Source organism: Mixophyes fleayi, chromosome 1 (assembly GCF_038048845.1).
Source record: "Mixophyes fleayi isolate aMixFle1 chromosome 1, aMixFle1.hap1, whole genome shotgun sequence".
Classification (NCBI taxonomy): Eukaryota; Metazoa; Chordata; class Amphibia; order Anura; family Limnodynastidae; genus Mixophyes; species Mixophyes fleayi.
The window spans coordinates 427,371,280-427,396,482 of NC_134402.1; the positions used below are offsets into that span (position 1 = coordinate 427,371,280).

General features: G+C 39.1%; 1 protein-coding gene across 1 annotated transcript; it reads left to right on the top strand.

The window, feature by feature from the left end:
• Nucleotides 1-97: 97 nt before the first annotated feature.
• On the top strand, nucleotides 98-24,659 carry LOC142100038 (granzyme A-like). Its single transcript, XM_075184037.1, has 5 exons — nucleotides 98-242; nucleotides 657-801; nucleotides 12,211-12,355; nucleotides 14,389-14,655; nucleotides 20,476-24,659. The coding sequence occupies exons 1-5, from the start codon at nucleotides 188-190 to the stop codon at nucleotides 20,632-20,634; spliced, it is 771 nt and encodes a 256-aa protein (XP_075040138.1). The 5' UTR covers nucleotides 98-187; the 3' UTR covers nucleotides 20,635-24,659.
• Nucleotides 24,660-25,203: the final 544 nt, after the last annotated feature.

Genomic DNA, 25,203 nt, shown 5'->3' on the forward strand with positions numbered 1-25,203 from the left:
AGCTGCATATTACATAATGGCAATACAGCAGGTGTTACCACCCTATGTGATCACACAAAGAGTATGTAACATGAAAGTGACCTGTTTTATAGCACTGCACCACAACCACATCTAAGCAAGCTAGTATATTGATATAACCAGTATCATATCCATTCATAGCAGTACAAGGTGAAGACATTCGAGCAACATGAGCGTCCTACGGATTCTGTTGCTTGTTGCAATAATTTTGCAGATCCAAAATTGTAAGTATTTTTTATCTATGTTGTGACTATAGACATTTAAGCAATGGTTGCATGTTATTATCTGTGTAATATACAATTAAAATCCAACATAACTTACTCTAACTCTCTAACAACTAACTCTTTTGAGCAGCATGTTATTTTCAATTAATTTTACTAAATTACAAGAACCCCTGTTAAGCACTGAACTTAAAAAGGGTTCTAAGCTGCACTAAATTATTATTATTATTATTATTATTATTATTATTATTATTAATAATATTAATCATTATTATTCTTTGTATGCTGCCAACATATACAACAGTGCTTTAGAAAACAATTGACCTGAAATAACAATACAGGAATACATAATCCTCATTTTCAGTTTACCGTTCTGATTTTTAGATGAATCAGCAGACTTTCTGTTGTGATTTACAGGTGATACTGCAGAAATTATCGGAGGGAAGGAAGCAGTTCCTCACTCAAGGCCGTACATGGCTCTAGTGAGAACCGCTGGAAAAGGTTCCTGTGGAGGAACTTTAATCAAACCTAACTGGGTATTAACATCTGCTGAATGTACAGTGTGAGTAATGTTCTAATTGTCCTACATGTGTGTTCTGCATTTCAATGGTCAATAAACGCTTATATGCCTATGTGATTATATTGTGTATGTGTATATATATATATATATATATATAGAAAAAAGAGAAGCGCCAAACATAGTGCAGTACTCTTCTCTGTGTGTTCCAGCCAGCAGCGGAGAAGGAGTTTCCAGTTCATGCTTGGAATAATTTGGAACTTTCTGTCACAGATAAGCCTGCTTATATTTTATTCAATGTACGGGCAATATATTTGTCTTTTTGGAATGTGCCATGTCTATTAAATTTTATTATTTTTTATGAAACAACGCACTTGTCATGAATGTACTACACTATTGTGTTGTTATTTCCCTTTGAGCCCTAGTGTGAAATCCAATTGGAGGCCAGTTCTGAATTCCAGTGGAATATCATAAAGATGTGCAATTTATCATCTGCAATCTGGTACGGGGCCAATCTGGAATAATTATTTCTACACTAACTAATTGGTGATAATACACTATGTTTGGCGCTTCTCTTTTTTCTATTTTTTTCTATAGGTTTACATCTGCAATCTGATGTACAAAAGTGAAGCAGACTACTGTATGTGATTTTATATGCTTATGAGCACGTTTGTTCACGTGTTATTTTAATATACTCTGAGCGCCGTTGTCTTTTTCACTATTTTATATATATATATATATATATATATATATATATATATATAAAAATATATTTAGATATATAAAAATATATTTAGATATGTGTGTGTGTGTATATATATATGTATATATATATTTATGTATATATATATATATATATATATATATATATATATATATATATATATATGCAGATAGATATATATATATAGCGGGAGAAGTGGAAACTTGGAAGTGGCGGTATGGAAAATGTCAGTGAATGGAATTTGATGGTTGTACATTGCAGGTAACAGGAGAGGTAACGGTACACCCCTCTCTACACATATGTATATGTATATATATATATATATATATATATATATATATACATATGTTAGAAAAATATATAAAGCAATAAACAATGGCGCTCAAGGCAGTATTGTATATAGTAATAATAAGTCCAATCCCACAATTACATCTCTTCCACATAAGGAAGCAGCCTTCCTTAAGAAAATCCGGTTGGGAAGTCCGAGGTAATTTAGGATAGATACAACAGAAGGAGTAGGCGCGCAGCCATGTAGCATTTTACAGGGTAAATAGTTTGAACTTTGTGGGTACACCAATTTTTGCAATTCCTATAATATTCCAAGCTTCTGGGTAGTTTTCAAACACCATATACTTTTACTCCAGTCTTGTATACATATAAAAGGAAGACATAATACCGGAAGGGTATGATGGCTAGTGTGTATTAAGTGATAGCCCGTCACCTATCTTATGCACACCAAAGAGATAAGATACTGCTTATCTGTATATATTCTTCTGATTATAGATGTTCACACCCGGATCATTCCATCAGCCGATACATAGGAAACAAAACATGTTCCACATAGTGTAGTATATTTAAAAATAGATACCTACTCCTTCTGTTGTATCTATCCCATATATATATATATATATATATATATATATATATATATATATATACACACACACACTGTATATATGTCAGCTAGTCTATTCTGAAGACATTTGTTTGTTTATCTTGTCATATTTTTATTACCATGTAATCTATTGATGTATGATTTGGATCTATATATTGGGGAATTTACTTGTGTAAAATTTACTATCTTGTCCTTGAAGGAGCTGGGTGACGCTCCTTGTTGAGTGTGGCCTAGATGCATGAATGCACCCAGTTATGCTTCTATATACAAAAACAGGAGTTTATTTTGTGGGACACAGTTATTTCAATGAGATATAAGAGATGAAGAAGCAGCATTCTGTATTTTATTTTTGTTTTCAAAAACTTTCTGTAAAATGTGTGTGGTTAATAAATGCCATAACTGTACTTTAAAATGATTAAAGTTATGATGATCTTTTATAGGACAATGCACAAATAGTGCTTTGATTATATTTCTACAATATTTATCATTATACACAAAGTTATACATTTACATTTTAACTGCTCTAAGAAAGCTTATGATGTAATGTATGAGCTTAATATGAAGTTGACAGCTAAATGGGAACACAGGGATTGAAATATGTTATTTTAATTTATTAGAAGTGACCTGAAAAACATTAATCTTATGCAGCAAAATAATTGCCTTTTAAACTACATTATGTTTATATGTGTAAGGTACCAGGGGAGAGCCGGCAACTCTTTGTCTGGGAGGACAAATTATTCTTACCTGCTTGGCAGCAATGCCAAGTCGGCACAGCCTGGCTTTTCCTCAGGGAGTCCAATGTAGGACCAGTCCAGTAGGCCTATGCCAATCTGCCCTCCCAGCATAGGCATTCATTTATGGTATAAATGTACATTTTTCATGAGAAGGGTAGCTTATAGGTTATAAACAAATGTTCACCTCTATGAGGTCCTAAGGGGGGCTGGAGGCTGTGAAAGGGCCAAGGAATAGACAGTCCATCAGTAAAATTCCTATGATATTTTACAAAAGTCAATCATATATCCGACTCAAACCAGTGACCCAACAAGATTTCTATTTAAATATGTTTATCATTTATTCTTCAAATTATAAAACATTAATGAGTTGAAAAATTCTCATATATAATGGTATATAATGTGTAGGCAACATGTACTTATACTTTGATGATGTTTCCCGTTTGCTACATTCTTACTTGTTAAAAAAAAAAAAAAAGGTGTAAAACATGATGAGCTGATGTGAAACACCCTGAGTTAGAAGTGAGACGTTTCCTGTTACAGGTGTGAAGAAACTCGCTCACATTCTAACAGACAAAATAAGTAAATGCGTTTTTTCCACTTATCACTTTATTCTCAAAGCATTTTACAGGCACAGTAAAAAAAATCAGTTTGTTACAAGTATACAAATAAACATATAGGGCCTGAGACATTAAGGAATGTAAGGCAGAAAAAAGGAGTAAATGTTCTTCGGGGCAAACCATGTTACAATGCAAGGGGTGCAAATTAGTTTATTATTTTGCACATAAGTTAAATACTGGCTGCTTTTTCATCTAGCACACAAATACTTGATAGCTTTATTTTTACAATGAAAGTTAACCTAGGACATGCCCTATCCCAACTATAAATCTGTCCCTTCAGTTTAAATTTAGCTCCCCCCAATGCAACATGGTTTTGCCCAGGTACAAAGTTACTAATTTTTTATGCTTTGCTCTCCTTAATGACTCAGGCCCATAGAGATCTGTGTACTAAGGCAAATATGGAGGAAAGATCAGACCATTTCCACTGTTGCCTCCATATTTGCCTCCTCCCGGTCTTAGCATGGCAGTCCGTAATGGGGGTGTGCCAGGAAGAGGAGTCACAGAGTGCTAGGGTGTGCACCTATGGCAGTGAAATCATTGCCATGCAGTGTGTCCACCACTCCCTACCCTTCACCATATGCCCAAATCCTCCTCTGCTTAATTTTTTGAGCAAAGCTTTGCTGTATGTAATAACCACATATTGCAGATGGCGCTGCCCTGCTTTAAAAACAGAGCACAGTGACTCTATGTATACCAGTGGTGCCCAAGTGGTCAATTGCAGTTGATGGGTCGATTTTAGGGCAGTGATCTGTTGACCTCAATATCTGCCCAGTGTAGATACATGGACATTGGTTGCTGTCTGACAGAGGAGGTGACAACTGCACCACTGTGATCATCAGAACCTGTGAGTGCTAAACTTTAATAGGCCTCTATGACCACAGCGACACTTACTAGTCACACTTTCACATTACTTCTGGGGTTATCCTGGACCAATCAGCACTTGAATTACCCCTGTGCAGCAGGTGGTGAGGTGGGGTCTCTGTGCGGCAGGTGGTGACGTGGGGTCTCTGTGCAGCAGGTGGTGGGGTGGAGTCTTTCTGCAGCAGGTAGTGGGGTGGGGTCTCTGTGCAGCAGGTGGTGATTTGGGGTCTGTGCAGCAGGTAGTGAGGTGGGGTCTCTGTGCAGCAGGTGGTGAGGTGGAGTCTCTGTGCAGCAGGTAGTGGGGTGGGGTCTGTGCAGCAGGTGGTGATTTGGGGTCTCTGTGCAGCAGGTAGTGGGGTGGGGTCTGTGCAGCAGGTAGTGGGGTGGGGTCTGTGCAGCAGGTGGTGAGGTGGAGTCTCTGTGCAGCAGGTAGTGGGGTGGGGTCTGTGCAGCAGGTGGTGATTTGGGGTCTCTGTGCAGCAGGTAGTGGGGTGGGGTCTGTGCAGCAGGTAGTGGGGTGGGGTCTGTGCAGCAGGTAATGGGGTGGGGTCTCTGTGCAGTAGGTAGTGGGGTGGGGTCTCTGTGCAGCAGGTAGTTAGGTGGGGTCTCTGTGCAGCAGGTAGTGGGGTGGGGTCTCTGTGCAGCAGTAGTGAGGCAGGTTCTCTGTGCAGCAGGTAGTGGGGTGAGGTCTCTGTGCAGCAGGTAGTGGGGTGAGGTCTCTGTGCAGCAGGTAGTGGGGTGGGGTCTCTGTGCAGCAGGTAGTGGGGTGGGGTCTCTGTGCAGCAGATAGTGGGGTGGGGTCTCTGTGCAGCAGTAGTGGGGCAGGGTCTCTGTGCAGCAGGTAGTGGGGTGAGGTCTCTGTGCAGCAGGTAGTGGGGTGGGGTCTCTGTGCAGCAGATAGTGGGGTGGGGTCTCTGTGCAGCATTAGTGGGGCAGGGTCTCTGTGCAGCAGGTAGTGGGTGAGGTTTCTGTGCAGCAGGTAGAGAGGTTGGGTCTCTGTGCAGCAGGTGGTGGGTTGGGGTCTCTGTGCAGCAGGTAGTGGGGTGTGGTCCCTGTGCAGCAGGTAGTGAGGTGGGGTCTCTGTGCAGCAGGTAATGGGGTGGGGTCTCTGTGCAGCAGGTAGTGAGGTGGGGTCTCTGTACAGCAGGTAGTGGGGTGGGGTCTCTGTGAAGCAGGTGGTGGGGCATGGTCTCTGTGCAGGTGGTAGTGGGGTGGAGTCTCTGCACAGTAGGTGGTTAGGTGGGGCCTGTTTGCAACAGGTGGTTGGGTGGTGGGTCTATAATATCTATATTACAGGCAATAGCTTTTGTGTATAAATTAAGGCTAACAATAAAATATTGATATTTCCATGTTTATTACATGTATATCAGACAGTTTATTGAAGACAATATTTGCTAATTTGAATTTATAAGGCCCTGATTCATTAAGGAACTTAAATTAAGAAGTTTCTTATTTAAGTCTCCTAAACAAAACCATACAACACAACAGAAAACAGCGCTGATGACTGATAAACACAATCAATATGCAACCATCCGTGGGTAATAAATGTATATAAACACTTTATTAAAAATGAACCATAAAATAGACAACACTGGCCAGTGTATAACTTGACATATAAAAAATCAGATGAACCGACTGTGTTAACCATCAATAAGGCTGATGAACCATGGAATCGATCACTCCTAAAGAGAACCAGCTAAATGTCCCACATCAAATAGATACTAGTGTCCAATGACCCCGTTGAAGATCATGAAGTGGAGCTTCAAAATAAGTGTGGCCACACTGATGGTGGAAAGTATACGTCACCGCGATGATGGCGAACCCCACTTCAATGCTTCTAACACATGTAGTATGGAGGAGAATATGCCATAAATGCCACAATGAGAAAACCGCCACTCCTGAATGGAAATCAAAGTCGCTAAACTACTAAAGTAGAAAGCGCAATACAGACCTGGTCCGATACTCAGTCCCGTATTGTGGTCTGTATGCGCACGCACCTCATACCTAGAACGAACTCCGGGACCTCCGTGATAGATATGTAGGTGAAGACGGCAATCCGTGTAAGTAGTAAAATAGCAGCTAGCACAATCGTGGCACCAATTGTATAGCGATGATATGGCTCAAAAAAGGCAACCTCCAAAAATCCACTAGGGATATGAGCTGGGTCATGGATTAGTGCTATCCAGCGGCTCAGTGAACATCCAAATCACCTGACGCGTTTCATCACCTGCCTGGTGATTTCTTCAGAGGAAGTGCTCTGTTGTGCTCCAATGCCTCTTTAAGTATCCTTGATATAATTACTCAGTCTACAGCTGGTTCATAACGGGCACTTTGTACCTATACCATACTTGTAGTGGGATACATAGATATGGTTGATTCAATTGGAAACATACAAATATCTTATATACAAAGAAATACCAAATACTTATAATTCATATAGAGCAAAAAACAAAGCACTATTAGAGAGAACAATACATTTTAAAACATATATATATATATATATATATATATATATATATAGAAATTATCATAATGATCATACCATCCTCCCCACATAGAGCAAATTGGATAAATTAGGACTCAGAGAAAACACCTTAGAGTCCTAAATTCTCACACTGATACCTCAACTACACATATATTTATGCAAATATAATAATATACAGACACATATCTACGTCAATCTAGATAAAACGAACACTAATAATCCAACCTGAATGGACAGTGATAATAGGTTGTATAATTAATATAGAAATATAGAAGTTACAACCTAAAGATTGAAGCATAGGTAGCCACTCGGATGACTTAAAAAAGTGCTAAAAACACACATAAGGAAATATGGGTGTGTATATCGGTCAAGAGATAGAGTATGTCCTACAAATATCATAAGTAAGCTCGTGAATAATACCGAATAAGGACCCCTAGACTAACACATCAGACCCACAAATAGGACTAATGGATCTTACAGGCGACCAAGATAGATTCATAAATACTCATGAATAGAGAATGTAACTTAAAGGATCAGGTTCAGGACAACACCTCATTGAGCTCAAGTGCTTCATTCAATCCTCTAGGACTCAAGGCATCCAGTTGATGTATCCAAAAGACCTCTTGTTTACATAATCTTTTAAAACGATCCCCTCCTCTCGTGGTCTGTTTAATATGCTCTAGACCACATATAGATAAACCCTCTAATCTCCCATTGTGAACCGCATTAAAGTGGCATGGAACACTATGATTGGTCTTCCTATTTAGGATATTTCTCCTGTGTTCCAGAAACCTCAATTTCAGTGATCTAGTCGTTCTTCCAACATAAATGAGGTCACAACTACATTTCAATAAATAAATGACATAACTCGTGCTACAGTTGATAAATCCCCTCACTCTAAAGTTTCTATCTGAATGGGTGATCTCAGTCACCCTATTACTGATAAAGGAACAAGTTAGACATCTATTTGAACCACATTTGAAGCAGCCTTCTGTTTGTTTAGGCAACCAACCACCTCCTGCAGATGTCATATCCACTTTAGTCAGTACATCCTGAACCAAACTGGGCGCTAATATATTTTTTAAATTGTTGTTCCTCTTAAAAATAATCTTAGGATCTTGGGGCAATATTTGTCGAAGTGACTCATCTTGTTGAAGGATAGGATAATTCCTACTAAAGATCTTCCTGATTTCCCCCGACTTATTATTATATTTAGATATAAAAGCAACCAGCCCTTTTGTATCAGCTTGTTCCCCATTTTGATTCTTAGGCCTATAGGAATCATCTTTCTGTAACAGGGTATCTCTTTCTAATGAGGACACCTCTTTCAAAGCATTATTCAAAATATAATCGGGATAGCCTTTCTTTCTAAAGTCCCCCAACATAGACTCTGCTTGTAGATTAAATGTTTCTATTGAAGAACAATTTCTTTTAAGTCGCATTAACTGACCCTTTGGTATATTGTCTCTCCATTTCTTATAATGTGAACTTCTGTAGTGTAAATAACTCACAACATCAACTTTCTTCTTATAAGTGGAAGTCACCAACTTCCCATTCTCAACATTCATCTGAATATCCAAAAAATCCATACTGGATGCATGATAGCGGCCAACAAACTTTAAATTGTATTCGTTGTCATTCAAAGCAGAAATAAATGAAAGTGCACGTGATTCACCCCCTCTCCATATGATAAACAGGTCATCAATGTAACGCCCATAAAAGACCAGGTCCGCGCCGAACCCACCTCCCCACACATGGACCTCCTCGAAGGAGCCCATGTACAGGTTGGCATAGCTCGGCGCGAACCTGGTCCCCATGGCAGTACCCATGATTTGCAAATAATAATGGTAAACAAACAGAAAATAATTGTGAGTTAAAATAAATGAAATGGAGTCAACAATAAACTTCCCCTGTGCATCATCTACAAGGGAATCTCTTCCCAACAGCTGTTCAATCACTTGAATACCCTTATCGTGCGGTATATTACTATATAGAGCCTCTACATCCAAAGTGAGGAACGCATAGTTATCTTCCCATTCCAAATTTCTTAGATGGTTCAATAAGTGGAGGGAGTCTCGAATGTGTGATTTAAGTTGAACCACCCTGGGTTGAAGAAATGTGTCTACATAAAAGGAGAGAGAAGAGGTCAGGGTTTCTATTCCCGAAATTATCGGTCTCCCTGGAGGAGAGACCGCATTTTTGTGGAGCTTAGGTAGATGATAATAGATCGCTGTGACAGGATACAGCGGATACAAAAATCTAAATTCATCTCGATCAATCACCCCAGATTCTAGGGCTTCATCTAATAGCATCCTCAAACTTCTTTGGAAATCTAGAGTGGGGTTGGAATGTAATTTCTTATAAAAAGCTAAATCAGTCACTTGTCTATATCCTTCACTAATGTAATCCGTAGTGTCCTGAACAACTACCCCTCCTCCCTTGTCCGCTGCCCTAATGACAATTGTGGAGTCCTTTCTCAATTCCTGTAATGCTGTTCTTTCCAGTTTAGTTAAATTAGGATAACTATATCTACTTTTCTCGCATAACACCTTAACATTTTTTAGAGTTAACTGATAAAAGCATTCAATTTGAGGCCCTTTACATGAAGTGGGAAAAAATTCTGACTTCAATTTAAATCTCTTCAACGGTGGATCCTAAACAAAACCATGTTACAATGCAAGGGGTGCAAATTAGTATTTTGTTTTGCACATAAGTTAAATACTGACTGTTTTTTCATGTAGCACACAAATATCAACTTTAAATCTCAGTGTACAAATAAGCTATCAAGTATTTGTGTGCTACATGAAAAACAGTCAGTATTTAACTTATGTTATGTTTACCACTTGCATTGTAACATGGTTTTGTCCATGAGACTTAAAAAAGAAACTTCTTAATTTAAGTTCCTTAATGAATCAGGCCCAAGGTGTATTAGGAGTAAGAGCTCATCCACACAAGAGGAATACTTACATTGTGTCCCTCATGAAATAGGTAGAAAGTATACTGCTGGGTAAATACAACTGACAAATTACCTATTAATCCACATTAAACTAATGACATATGTGGCATATAAGTGACCACAAGAACATTGTGTTTGTTTCCTTTTCTTGCAGTTACCTAAAATAAGACATGGTAACCACACAAATGATCATGTATATACTTGTGAAGAGCATGCTACAAAAAAAGTCAGTTACAGGATTTGGCGTCTGTCACGCAAATCAACACTGATGAGAGCATAATTGTTTCCATGACAACAGAACTCTCTTCATTGACCTTGTTTAAAGTTTATTTAAACACAGTTAGAAGTGATCCTCGATATTGAAACAGATTTTGAGTTAACTTGATGACTTGATTTTGTGGAGTGTATTAACTTGAAATGTACAGTACCATAAGACATAACATACAGGTTTTTATATTTTTACCAACCAAAACCAATTTCAGATATCCATGTGATTTTAGTGTGCAGGTCACAGGTTTAGTGTAATTACTAAGCTGCAATGAGCCAAAAACTTGGAGAAAATAGCTGTTTCCCCAGAGAATGACCATGGCAGCTCTTGTTAGAATTTATCAAGGGGTTAGATCAGGAGAAATCAGAGATTGTTCCTGCCTTAAACTGCTAAACTCTGGTCACTGCAGTCCCCATAGACTTCTACAATTTAACAAGCTTTCTTTTTCACCACCAACCTTAAAAAACAAACCCCATATCAAGATGGAGTTAGCAAGCGGAGCAGCCACACAGGCATCAGATCCCCCAGTCGCCAGCATTGTTAGGATGCCGGTGTATGAGTTTTTAGTTACATTAGGATAGGTGGACCCTGCCTTCATAAATGTCAGCAGCAGTACATTTTGTATCGCTGCAGTGGCACATAATGGTTCTTAATGCCGCCCAACAAGCACCACAGATAAATAGACCCCATATTGTTTTCTGGAACTAAAATTAAAAAACAAACAAACTACCATCTAGTTGAATAGTTTTAATATATAGGATCTGGCAGAATCTTTTGACGACTCTCACGGTTTGGGACCCTACGTATATTTATTTTTTAGAGACCAGTCATATGCTTCTGTATGGTGACATATGAAGATATTTGGGCATCTTGGCTACATGGGGGACAATTCTAGAGGTATATTGATTATGTGTGGACATATTAATTGCATGGGGGACATAGACTATGTGTGAGCATATTATTGGTTATGTGGGGGCACATTTGTTCCACATGAGGCTATATGGAGGTATATTGACTATGAGATAGTGTGTAAGGCAAAAGGGAGGTGCATTGGCTATGTATTGGCATATTGGCTATATGGGTGTATGAGAGGCTATAGGCAGTTATTTGAATGGACAGTTATGTCTGATATATATATATCTTTTGTCATACCATGCACATTAAAAATTTACATTTTTTTTGCCATAATGTTTAAGCTGTATTCATCTCCATGTTGTAATTTTATACACATTGGAACTATGCATGTAAGGTATATATTTCAATATAAATATACATATTGTTTATGTCTACTGCAATAACATGCTTAAGCGAAATGTCGGGACACCATATTATTTTGGAAAATTTATTTTTCCAGTGGACTACATATCCTCTATTGATCATCATCATCATTTAATTATATAGCGCCACTGATTCTGCATCGCTGTACAGAGAACTCACTCACATCAGTCCCTGCCCCATTGGAGCTTACAGTCTAAATTCCCTAACATGCACACACAGACAAACAGAGAGACTAGGGTCAATTTTGATAGCAGCCAATTAACCTACTAGTATGTTTTTGGAGTGTGGGAGGAAACCGGAGCACCCGGAGGAAACCCACGCAAACATGGGGAGAACATACAAACTCCACACAGATAAGGTCATGGTCGGGAATTGAACTCATGACTCCAGCGCTGTGAGGCAGAAGTGCTAATCACTTAGCCACCGTGCTGCCCATAATATTTTGGAAAATTAATTTTTCCAGTGGACTATATATCCTCTATTGATATGTTCATTTAAAGGTTAATTTTACAGCAAGTTTATTTTCATGCTCACGTTCATTTTCTCTAAGTTTCACTGCATTAAAAATGTTTAAGATGCAAGGTCTGGAATGGATATAGCATTTATATAATAAAGAGTTTACATTTCTATTTGTAGAGATAAGACGACTGCTGTTGACCTCGGTGTTCACTCTATAAAAAATACTAGAAGCAACCAAAGACAGCAATTCACAGTTATACAAGCGATCCCACATCCTAAATTTAACAAAGATAAACACATTAATAATCTCCAGCTTTTAAAGGTACGTTTACAATTTACTATACGGAATGTAGTATGTCTGTATAAATAACATTTGGTTGTTTTGTTCCATGTTGATGTACTTCATTACTATTGTGAACACTGTCCATGTGAATTTATAATCCAGTGAATATATTATGAAGGAATAATAGGAGGTCATTCACTCTTTATAAATCATATTTATGAGTTATTACTGATGAATACAATTAATTATATGTTCCCTCCTTGCTACTTATATTATGATAGTTGTATAGCTGTTGATTCACATACCTTATCTGAATAACACTGGGCCCTTAATATTTGTTTGCAATATCTTGATTGGAAGTGTGTAATTAGGATGGGCATTTTCTGCATCCCAACCCACTGGCAGAGGTGCAACCTTTGGATCTGGACCCCAAGTGAGTCCTAGAATCTGTTTTTTGGGGTTCCCTGCATGACACACATTTTCTTTGAGAACTGACCCATTTGGGGAAGCAAAACAACGGCATAATGACACTTGGCAGCTAAAACAGTTTAAAAACACAGAATTCTCCAAAAGTCAGGTTGACAGCAACAAAAATAAACTTTCTTTTATATTAGTAAGACCAAAACTTACTAGGTGGTACATGAAAACCCCCAGCAGGCACTGGAAGGACCAACACTCCCGGGCAGCTGCTGATAATAATAATAATAATAATAATAATAATAATAATAATAATAATAATAATTACAACGTAATAGTAGTACAAAAAGGCTACTCAATCAATTTATAGGTAGCTGTGAAGGTCCCCCTACTAGCCTGATCTGAAACCATATACAGTCCTTTTGTCCCGGCTAGCTTGTGGATATGGACAAGTGAGACCAGGAACCCACCCAACCCCCGCCCCCCCCCCACCACCCCCCCGAATACTTGGATGTTTAGCACCGGTTCCATGGATATGGACACTAGTGTAGTAGCATGGTACAATGCAAACAATTTGGACACCAGGCCATCTCAGTTCTAATAAAAGACAGCAACTTTTTGTAAAATGCCATCTCTCCTGCACATAAACTTATTGGTTGCAATAGATCACAGTATGCAAACGCCACCTACAGCAGATATCTCCATGGCTATATATATATATATATATATATATATATATAGTGTAGCAAAGAGGGATATTTGCCACAGTTCCCCTATAAGGGAACAGGTAGGAACACAGTTAGTCTGCAGCAGCAGGCTGCAGATAGGGTTAAGTTTTTCCTAGGTTCCTCTTTTAGCACATACACCCACAGGTGTTCCACATGGATGTAATCGGTTTGCTTTGCTGTGATTTGTTGTAGTGCTGGGGTGGAGGATAATGGCACTGTCTGTATGTGTGGGTGGGACCACCGATGCCAGTAAGTGGCCGGCTTGCAGGCAGGGAAGTTATGTCTAGCCAGTTGTAGGTGATGGGGATTTTTGTGTTACTGTTTTTGGATGACTGCTGTACCATCAATGTCTAGTACTTTTTTTGTAATTTGGTTTAGTTCTAAGGGACAGTGAAAACCCCTTTACCCATTGAAGGCTGCAACATCTCTGTTAGAGCGCTCCAGGATTCTTCCTTTCTCAATTTGTTTAGTCTTGAAAAAGAACCCACAGAGGAAGCCACTTATCCATGGTGACAAATGCTTATGTCTACTATAGACCAGCACATTCACAGTTTGAGAAACTTATCAATTTCATAAATATTTAACTGTTTTGCCTGTTTATTTTTTTATAATTTTTCAATATTTATATCCATTTTTTACTTCAACCTTTATTGTGATATTTACATATTTTTATATTGCTAGAATATATATATATATATATATATATATATATATACAAGTGTTGTTTTTTTTTATTACCACTTTTCAGTGTGCTATTTTCAAGCCGCTACACACATACAAATTACGCTGTGGGTACACATTTTGCCTGGACTATAAATGATAGTATGTTTCCACTACTGCCACTAAATTCAAGCCATCAATATCACCAGAAATGTTACCCCACCCTTAGATTAATGAACTAACTCAATTGTGCTTTAATTTTTAAAGCTGTCAGGTAAAGCCAACCTAACGAAAACTGTGAAAACCTTACCATTTCCTGAGAGATTTACTGACGCTAAACCCGGCAGTGTTTGTGACATAGCCGGATGGGGGAGGACAGATAACAAGAAACCCGGTACTTCAGACAAGCTGATGGATGCCAGAGTGACGGTCCTGGACAGGAAGGTATGTGCTGCACGGTGGAAGCCTACAGTGAAAATCACCAGCGACATGATGTGTACCAGCGGGAAGGACGCAGCGAGGGGTTTATGTAATGTGAGTATCAGAGCAACACACTGTGACAACAATTCTCTTAATGTCACTTATATCTATGAACTATCTATAATATAAAAGCCTAGCGGCGTGTGTTAATCTGTGTGTGGAAAAAACTACTGGGTGACAGAGTGCTCAAGCTGCAGCACCACCTGCTGGGCGGAGTTATATACTACACTGACCTACTAAATTCTTAGCATTATCTAATATATAAATGCTTAGTGGCGTCTGTGTGTGTGTGTGAAAAAAAAAAAAACAAGTTGCAGCGCCACCTGCTGGGGGGAGTTATACACTGACCTACTAAATTCTTAGTGTGTGTGGGAAAAAAAATTCAAAAAGGGCTGAAATTTGGTAGAGCTCAAACTCATTTTCGTGAGGTAATTTTACCTCATGAACACACATGTGTAGAGGCGTGCGTTAGTGTGTGTGTGTGTGTGTGGAAAAAACTATTTTCTCAGAAAGGGCTCATCCAATTGACCTGAAATTTGGTATACTGACATTATTTGACAAAAAAATTAGAATAGTCAAGTCAGTTAACTTCCATCATCCCCCCTTCCCCCCGTGGGAGGGGTAGTAAAGGCTAAATTTACGAGTTGAGTGGTCAAACTCATTTTCGTGAGGTAATTTTACCTCATGAACACACATTAAAAAGGCCGCTTGCGTCGGGAAGTAACGCTCTTCCCCTGAGGAGGCCTGGGCTAGGCCCAAGTGCATGACAAGAACCTTTTTAAGACCTTAAGTAGCTTGATTTGACTAGAATGCATGAGTATCATGCACGGGTTAACTTGTCTAATATATAAAAGTAAAAGCCTAGCGACGTGTGTTAGTGTGTGTGTGTGTGTGTGGTGTGTGTGTGTGTGTGGAAAAAACTATTTTCTCAGAAAGGGCTCATCCAATTGACCTGAAATTTGGTATACTGACATTATTTGACAAAAAAATTAGAATAGTGAAGTCAGTTAACTTCCATCATCCCCCCTTCCCCCCGTGGGAGGAGTAGTAAAGGCTAAATTTACAAGTTGAGGGGTCAAACTCATTTTCGTGAGGTAATTTTACCTCATGAACACACATTAAAAAGGGCGCTTGCATCGGGAAGTAACACTCTTCCCCTGAGGAGGCCGGGGCTAGGCCCAAATGCATGACAAGAACCTTTTTAAGACCTTAAGTAGCTTGATTTGACTAGAATGCATGAGTATCATGCACGGGTTAACTTGTTATCTATATTTGGCCAACGTGTGGCTTTCCAGGTGTTGTGACACTACAAGTCCCAGCATATCCTTCCAGCTATCTGCTGGCTATCATCTGCCAGAGCATGCTGGGGCTTGTAGTTTCAGTACACCTGGAGAGCCACAAGTTGGCTAGTCCTGCCCTAATTGATATTTGATAACTTGCAATGTATTATGTACCTATTACATTCTGGTGGAAACATATAATACACCTACAGTATAATAAAAATAATACAGTATGACTAAAATAGCTGTAACACTATCTGTGAATGATCTTCTACACAATCTGATGTCACAACGTGCCAAAAATAAGAATATATTTCACTGCTGCTGTTGCCACTTACCTGAATAATAGAGTGAATACCTGTTATATAGCTACTCCAAATTTAAGCATGTCAAGAACACAGATAGATGGCCTAGTCAATAAATTTCAAGGCTATTTAATAATATGTGTCGATAACACAGTTTTCCTATCGCTGCTTGTCACAGTGATAGAAAATCAATCAACGCAATCTACTTAGAAAATATTGTCAGGATAGCTGAGTGATACTCAGTTGTCCGCCAATACTACCTGCCAGCGGTAAGAGAAGTCTTACTGTTTCACTGCCATGGGGTAAATGTATCAAGCCGACATTTTCCGGCGGGTATGAAAGTGGAGATGTTGCCTATAGCAACCAATCAGATTCTAGCTGTCATTTTGTAGAATGTACTAAATAAATATTGATTACAATCTGATTGGTTGCTTCAAGCAACATCTCTTTTCAAATTCGCTGGAAACTTTCAGCATGATACATTTACCCCCTTGGGGTATATTTACTATGCAACGGTTCCGTAGAACCGCTGATTCCCAGCGATATGAAGTCATTTTTTACAACGTCACTTTTATTAAAGACAAATCCCACTGGGTTTTGTCTTTAATAAAATTGTGTTAATGTCAATGTCAGATTGTCTGTGTCCTTTGTGTTAATGTCAGTCAATGTCAGTCTGTGTTTTATGTCTATGACCTTTATATGGTCACAAAATGCCTTGGTGACTTCTTGTAACATCTTTATATATCACAGTAGGTTGCTGTAGATGATCCTTTATATATAATCTCTGTATACATACCTCCCAAATGCTCAAAATTCAACAGGACTGACTTGACTTTAGTGGTCTGGCCTGTCTCCCACCCAATGTTTGTCCTACAGGTGGGAATGTTAAGAGGTGCGCACTTGCTATAGGTGCGCACAGAATTGTTTGAGTGTTTAGACAGAAAGGGAGATGGCTAAGGGCCTGTGTGATGCTACAGGGGGGGAGGGGTGGTAGAAGGAACAATCTGTTCAATAGTGGTGATTGCCATCTCTGATTGGGTCCCTTCCATGCAATCCTCCCTCTACAGCTATTTAATATGACAAACTAAAATGTTTAAATCTCATTTTTCAACTATAAGAAAGGTCATCTTATTAACTGGAGACTACAATAAATGGGATACAATAATATAATACATGGGATAATCTAAAGTGAACAGTACTATAAGAGTTCTCCCAATTTCCAAAGCCCATTCCTTAGAAATGCATTGTTAAACTTGTTACAATCTGTGATAATGCTGCAAATTGGTTTGTGAAACAATGTGATCACAAGTTAAAAAGCCCCATCAACTGAAATGTCATTTCTTGGTCCCTAGTTAACAGTAGAGATGGGTGGGCTTGGTTCCCCGAGATCCGAATCCATCCGAATTTCGCCTATCCGAGTACCGAGCCGAGCACGTTCGGTACTCTCCCGCCCGTTCGGAATCGAGGCAAAACGTCATCGTGAAGTATTCGTATTTCTGAGCTGGGTTCTCGCGAGATTTGAAAAGCATAAATACCAGTCTCCACAGCAATCCATCGTCATTTAACAGAGGGAGAGAGCAGGGTTAGGTCACAGGCTATATCAGCGCAGGGACAGAGCAATAATTGGACACATTATTGTTTCAATTCTATTCTATACAATTCTAATATTAATGCCAACTGTATTAGCAATTGTTAGAGCAGTAAGAGAGGAGGATACAGGAGGCTTTCTTTTCAATTTTTGGCACTCCAAGAGCTTTTGCGGTGTCCCATATTCCCCAGTGTTTTACAGTAATTTTTCTGGCTGTCAAAGTCATATTTGTCAGCAGTATCTAAAACAATATTTTGCACTCCAAGTGCTTTTGGAGTGTCCCATATTCCCCAGTGTTTTACAGTAATTTTTCTGGCTGTCAAAAGTCATATTTGTCAGCAGTATCTAAAACAATATTTTACACTCCAAGTGCTTTTGGGATGTCCCATATTCCCCAGTGTTTTACAGTAATTTTTCTGGCTGTCAAAAGTCATATTTGTCAGCAGTATTTCTAAAAAAATGTTGCACTACAAGTGCTTTGGGCTCATTAAAATGGATTCAAAGCAGTCCACATATGAGTAGAATCAGCAACCAGGTTCTGTCACCAGTCCTGATGGTAGTGTTCCCATTACGTCATCTGGGAAAGGCAATGTAAAAGTACATAGTCTTTTAAAATCAGGGAAAAAAACACACACCAAAAAAAAAAATTACTGTGTTGAAGCGAAAAAGAAGTGTAACTGAGGAAAAGTTAATTCCCAACATGCCATTCTACACACGCAGTGGCAAAGAAAGAATGAGGCCTTCGCCTATCTCTATTAGTGGCAGATCAAAAAATGTTACCGAGCCTTCTTCTTGTACGGTCACTCGTGACCAAGCAAGACCAAGTAATTTGGAGTCTAAAAGTGGTGCACAACTACTGTTACACGTGAAAGCTGAGCAGCAAGAAAACAGTAAGGCATTAGAGGATAATGTATGCTCTGAATCAGAATGACACCAATCCCTGTTGAGAGTCCATCCACCAGTGGTATGTCTAATCGTGAGCATTCTATTAGTGACAGTCTACCCATAAAGAAGGTTCCTTTCAGCAGTTCTGCTGATGTGTGCCTTAACAGCCCGAGTGTAGTCGGTGATACACCAACTGAGGATGCCACTTTGGAATTAGGAGAGGATGAGGGGGAGATTTGTGTAGGCGGCGAGGGCACTAATGATGATGTTGATGATTATGATGCAGACAGATACCAAATTGCCTTTCTCAATTTCCATTTATATTCTTGACTCTATAATGGCTGAATAGTTTTCTATTTTACTCCTAGTGGAGAGGGGGTCTGATGCAGACAGATACCAAACTGCCTTGGTCCATTAATTTTTATATTCTAAATCTACAGTTTATGCAGGCTGCTTTTTTTCTATTCAACTACAAGTGGAGGGCGAGGGCAGCATAGATAGCCACCAAACTACCATGGTCCATTTATTTTTATATTCTACTTCTACAGTCTATGCAGGCTGCTTTTTTCTATTCAACTACAAGTGGAGGGCGGGGGGAGCATAGATAGCCACCAAACTACCGTGGTCCATTTATTTTTACTTTCTAATTCCACAGTCTATGCAGGCTGCTTTTTTTCTATTTAACTACAAGTGGAGGGTGTAATATACACCCAAAGACGATGGCTACATTGTCAATAATCAAAGATGGAGGGGGAAGACAACCAGGTTTGTCTGTATAATTTGCAGGCAAGTGTTAGAATTAAGGACGGCCTACCAGGGATTAGACTGTTTTTTCATAATTTATTAGCTTTAGAATTACCTCACTTATCCAAGAAACTGGTGGAGCACTAAATTAGGTTATTTTAGACCAAAAAAATTGTATTTTTTCAAAAAAAGCAAAACAAAACCAAACAAAACCAAAACCAAAACACGCAAGGGCGGTTTGGCAAAACCAAAACCAAAACCAAAACACGACGGTAATCCAGATCCAACCCAAAATCAAAACCAAAACACGGGGGTCAGTGACCATTTCTAGTTAACAGTAATATTGACATTTGTAAAAAATATTCTCCACCCAAAACATAAAATGTAGTATTTGGTGGAGCACACTATGATAACATTAAATCTTGAGTTTCATTTTACCTCTGTTGCTTTTTTTCCCCAATTTCCCAAGTCCCCAGGAGCTTGCATGCTTCATGGAATCTCTATGTGATAAGACGTTAATACAACATCTGGGGCAGATCGGTGGCTTAGTGGTTAGCACTTCTTCCTCACAGCTCTGGGGTCATAAGTTCAATTCCCAACAATGGCCTTATCTGTGTGGAGTTTGTATGTTCTCCCTGTGTTTGCGTGGGTTTCCTCCGGGTGCTCCGGTTTCCTCCCACACTCCAAAAACATACTAGTAGGTTAATTGGCTGCTATTAAAAATTGACCCTAGACTCTCTCTCTCTCTGTCTGTGCATGTTAGGAAATTTAGACTGTAAGCTCCAATGGGGCAGGGACTGATGTAAATGAGTTCTCTGTACAGCGCTGCAGAATCAGTGGCGCTATATAAATAAATGGGAATGATGATGGTACAAACTTAAATAGGACATTTCTGCTTATAGATTGAATACAATAAAACAAAATAGTGAATGTGGCATATGCAGTGGTTATTTTATTTTCAATTAGTGAAATATACAATTTGACCAGGGGTGCTCAAACGTTTACATACAACTGAAAATGCTGATAATATAGTAACATAAACTAGTGATTAATAAGAATCTGTTAATTCCAGGGTGACATTGGAGGGCCGCTAATTTGTGGAGGATTCCAAAAAGGTATCATTTCTTTTGGACCCCTGTTGTGTGGTACACCCAATGGATCGGATGTCTACACTCGTCTCACTAAAGACTACGTGAAATGGATTAACAGACAAATAAAGAAAGGACTATAGATACTTTATTATTTTTCTATTGCTAAGCTTTTTGCTGTGTCTTTTTATGCTTAGAACATGAAGCAATTTTAAAATGTTCATGATTATTTTGTGTTCTATTGTTGCTCAATCGATAGCTCGGATACAGAATATAATCATACTTTATAACTCACAATTTAGCATGTATTAAATTAGGTGTCACCTACAAATATATTCTGCTAGCGCCTCCAGCTTATGGAATTGAATAACTACACATGCTGTTAGTCCATTCCACAAATATATTTTCCAAATGAATTGGAAATGAATGAAACGTCTGCAAAAAAGATACCTCATTCCATATTTGGGGGTCTATTTATGGCCTATGGGCCTGAGTCATTAAGGAGAACAAAGCATAAAAATGGAGCAACTTTGCACCTGGGCAAACCATGTTGCATTGGAGGGGGAGGTAAGTTTAAAATGTGGGGACAGATTTATAGTTGGGGTAGGGCATGTCCTAGATCAACTTCAATGTAAAAATAAAGCTATCAAGTATTTGTGTGCTACATTAAAAAACAGCCAGTATTTAACTTATGTGCAAAATAATAAACTAATGTGCACCCCTTGCATTGTAACATGGTTTCTCCCGGAGAACATTTACTCCTTTTTTTGCCTTACTTTCCTTAATGACTCAGACCCTATGATTCTGAAGATTTCCCATCGCTGCCTATAGCAGCAATATGAAATCTTCTATCAGGCTATTTATGAAAAAAGTGATGCTTGGTGATACAGACGGGCAGTGTTAAGAGGCACCAGGCCAGTGTAGGGTACCTCTGCGAATGCGGGAGTCGGCATGCCCGGTCCAGGCTCAGTCTTTCAGTTTCATATTCATGTAAAAGAAATAAGAAAGTTTACAAAAAAAAAAATTGAACAAAAATGAATAAAAAAAAAACTTTATTAAGAAAAACAGAAAAAAATACTTTATTTTAATAATAAATTAGACTATATATTCATAGACTATAAATTCTGTGAAATACAAATTTGCAAATACTGTTAGGAATGGAATTCACACTTCTGCTCCTCTGCATATGCTGCTGCTGCTATCTTGCCCTGTAAATTTATGCAGAAATCTCGACGCAGTTGCACAAATCGAGGTACATGGTATCTATTAAGGAGGATTTTGCTCTGCTAGTAAGCCTTTGTGAAGGATGCCCATTGGAGGCACTCATTTCAATTAAGTAGGAAGCACATAGCTTATGAATAGTCTGCTTGATGAATATTGATAATGGAGTGCCTTAGTGATGTCACTGGTTGCTAGCCACCGAGGACCAGCGGAAGCACTTTGGGTGCCCAAGGTGGCACCACCCCTCCTGAAGACGGCACCACCAGCCCTGCTGCTTCTTACCTTGTAGACGGGAAGGAAGGGGGTGATATATCCTGTTCCCTTCAGTTTGGGAGTGTAGCGCTGGGCAGTGACATCATAGCTCCACTCTCGCCAGCCCATCACTCCACATTGAGGAGCAGCAGATGACAGCTTCACAGCTAAGACGCTGCTGGTCGCTTCTCCTCCATATTAGCGGCCTGCGCTCCATGTGGAGGCTCTGTGGGGACGGCAAAAACGCTGGATAAGTAACATTATGTCACTCGTCCAGTGTTTTACCCACCCGCTAACCATTAGTGCCCTAGGAGAAAGCTTAGATTTACCTAATGGTAGCACCAAAATAAGTAGAATGGAAATTACAGCTCTGTCGGGTCAGATTCTATATAACAATGTCTTAAAGGGCTGTTTGTATTGAAAATCCTTCAGGTTGTGAAAGACTGCTTCCATTGTCATACAACATATGTAATAAAGCTAATGTTTACCCATATTATTGAATCAAACTGTAGAAAAGTGCATTTGAAAGTTTAGTAAGTCTGTAGCTGTAGGTCACTATCAAAGCAGACATTTATAAAGAGCAGATGGCAACAGCAGAACCCGGAGTCTTTGCAAGTAAAACGTGTGTGCTTCAATGCTTGTAGCCTAATCTAACTGTGAATTTTAATCAGCGTATTGGACAGCGTCTGGACATGAGCACATAAGGAAATACTTGGATTTGTTTTAAAGCGTTGGCAGAGGCGGTGACGAGGAGGACTGAGAGGAAACACGCTGATTCCCTGAGAGGAGAGGATTTTAAACCCAAGTGTTGGGAAGTATGCAGTGGTAACCAGCCGGCAACCCGATCTCTGGAGAGGGATAGAAAGGTTTCCCTACATGCGCAAGATCATCCCACATGGGGTAAGAGTCCAACCGTATCAGGTTCAGCAGCGATTTCACTCAGATCATACCTTTTACTTGTTTTTATATTGTGCTTAGAATAAATTCATTTTTTTACGGTAATGCACCATTTGGAGCACTTTTATTTTTCTTTTGAGCTTATACTCAAAGAATTACGTGGATTTAATTGAAGATCTACAAGTGTAATCCATTACCATCTTTGGAATCACAGATATCCTCCTGTGTAAGTGTATATTTTTTTCAGCGGGGAACTTCTGGTCACACATGGTGATAATTAAAATACCTTTTATACTACACGGGCATTATAAGGTATTCTTGATCGTAGTAGAATATAAGTGAATACAGAGTAACACAATCTTTTTTTGCTTATTTATATGTATGAACATTGGTGGAAAACAATATCCGGATATACAACACCCTCCCTTTGGGATCAAATTTTGTTGGGACCATATGAACATTGAGGACATTGTTTTTGGGACTCTAATAATACGTATATATTCTGGACTACCTTTTTTGTGTTCTTTTTGAGATCTAATAGAGTATAAGCGCCATATCTGTTTGCATATATTTTTAGGTTTAGTTCATTTGTACATACGTAGATAGGTTGTATATTAGCAGACAGAGGCAGCTAAGATACTAGTCAGCGCAGACAGATCCATTTTTGCAATCATTTTTACCCATATTATTGTCTGATTTCTTTTATTACTGTGACCGCAAAACAACTATTGTAAGTACATCTGTGAATCCTACAAACAGGTTTCTGACTTTGTAGCTTGAAAATGCTGTCTTGGTTAGCAGGGCCACTCAGGAAGAGTCTGGGGCCCCGTTGCAGCCACTCCCAACCTCCAAGCTCCTCGTGAATCCTTAGCAATAGCCCCTAGCACTGCACAGAGCGTCCAAAGGCTGCATGCACAGCTTCGCCAAAAGCCAGTGCTGTCTGTGCATCTAGGAGTGGTTTATCCATGCGGACCAATAGGAAGCTTCTGGTTTGTGCAGTCACTTCCCCCCACCCATAATCTGCCTCAGAGGGGTCTATGGATGTTTATTTTCTACCCACTCCCTCTCTTGGTACCCCTGCTTGTGGGGCAATAGCAGTTCACCGTAAGTTACACTGACATCAAAGCTCTGTGTGCAGTGATTGCTGAAGAAAACTACATCTACCATCATCCATTGCATGCATAACTGCATTAAACAGAGTCTGTCTCTGCACCGTGACTTCACCAGCAAGCTACCTGTAGCTTACATGGAGCAGCTGGTATTATAATTCTGCCTGCACTGCACTATTGGTTGCAGCAAAGGTAACACAGAATAATGTTTGAAGTGAGATGTAGCAGATCGCAAAATCCTAAAGCTGCAGAGCAATATCTGTTCCCCAGAGCAACCAAACTAAACAGGATCACTCCACAGGGTGCCAGGCAGTGCTTTGTGTTCTAAACTAAAACTCAGCTGTGCCATGCTGTATTGGCAAATATGTATGTTAGGACTTTTAATGGAGGCCAATTGTGCAATAGTGGACCTTCAAGTCTGGTTGCAGTGAATAGGTAACTGCATGGGACCCACCGATACTAATCGGGGGCTTGTAATAGTAATGACAGATACTGGCAACAACTATGCATGGTAAGAATTCTCCTTCAAACCCTCAGTACTCTCCATTTCCCAGTTACCTTGGTTTAGGCTCCATATCCAATGTTGTAGTTCTATTATGCTGTTCGATGAATAATCTAATCGCAGTTGTCAGTACAGACTGTTATATTTTCTTACATTCTACTTTGTAATAAAAAGGTAATGTCTAGTGCTGCAGTGTCCTATGACTCATGTTCTCCTATTCTTATAACACATTGAAACAGGAAACCTAAATTTGATACATGGGTTTTGTAATGAATGTCAGTATCTAGCACTTGGTAGGTGAACATGAGAGTTTGTGCCCCTTACAGGTATTGCTACTTCACACTATGGTCTGTGTCCTTTATACTTAAATAAATTATCCCAAAAAAGTTATAAAGCAAGTTATAAGTTAAAGTAGTTATGTAGTTTCCTTTTTCAAAAGACCAGTTTCACCATGATGAATGGAGCCCCTTTACTAAACCAAAATATAAACGTTTGTGGAAGTCATGTTCCTTGCAAAGTACAGAACAGGCACCCTGTTTAAACAGTGTCCCTGCAGGGTCCTGACGCAGTAATAGAGTCTTTCTGAGGTATCAACAGACAATTTCAGGTAGAAGTCCTATTTCAAGTATCAGGAGTCATTATAGTAAGTTATGATTTTCATTTGGAAAAGTAATTTTTGTGTTGAGTTACCCTTTAATTGAGTTAACTATTAATTGTCTATCTGTGTTAAG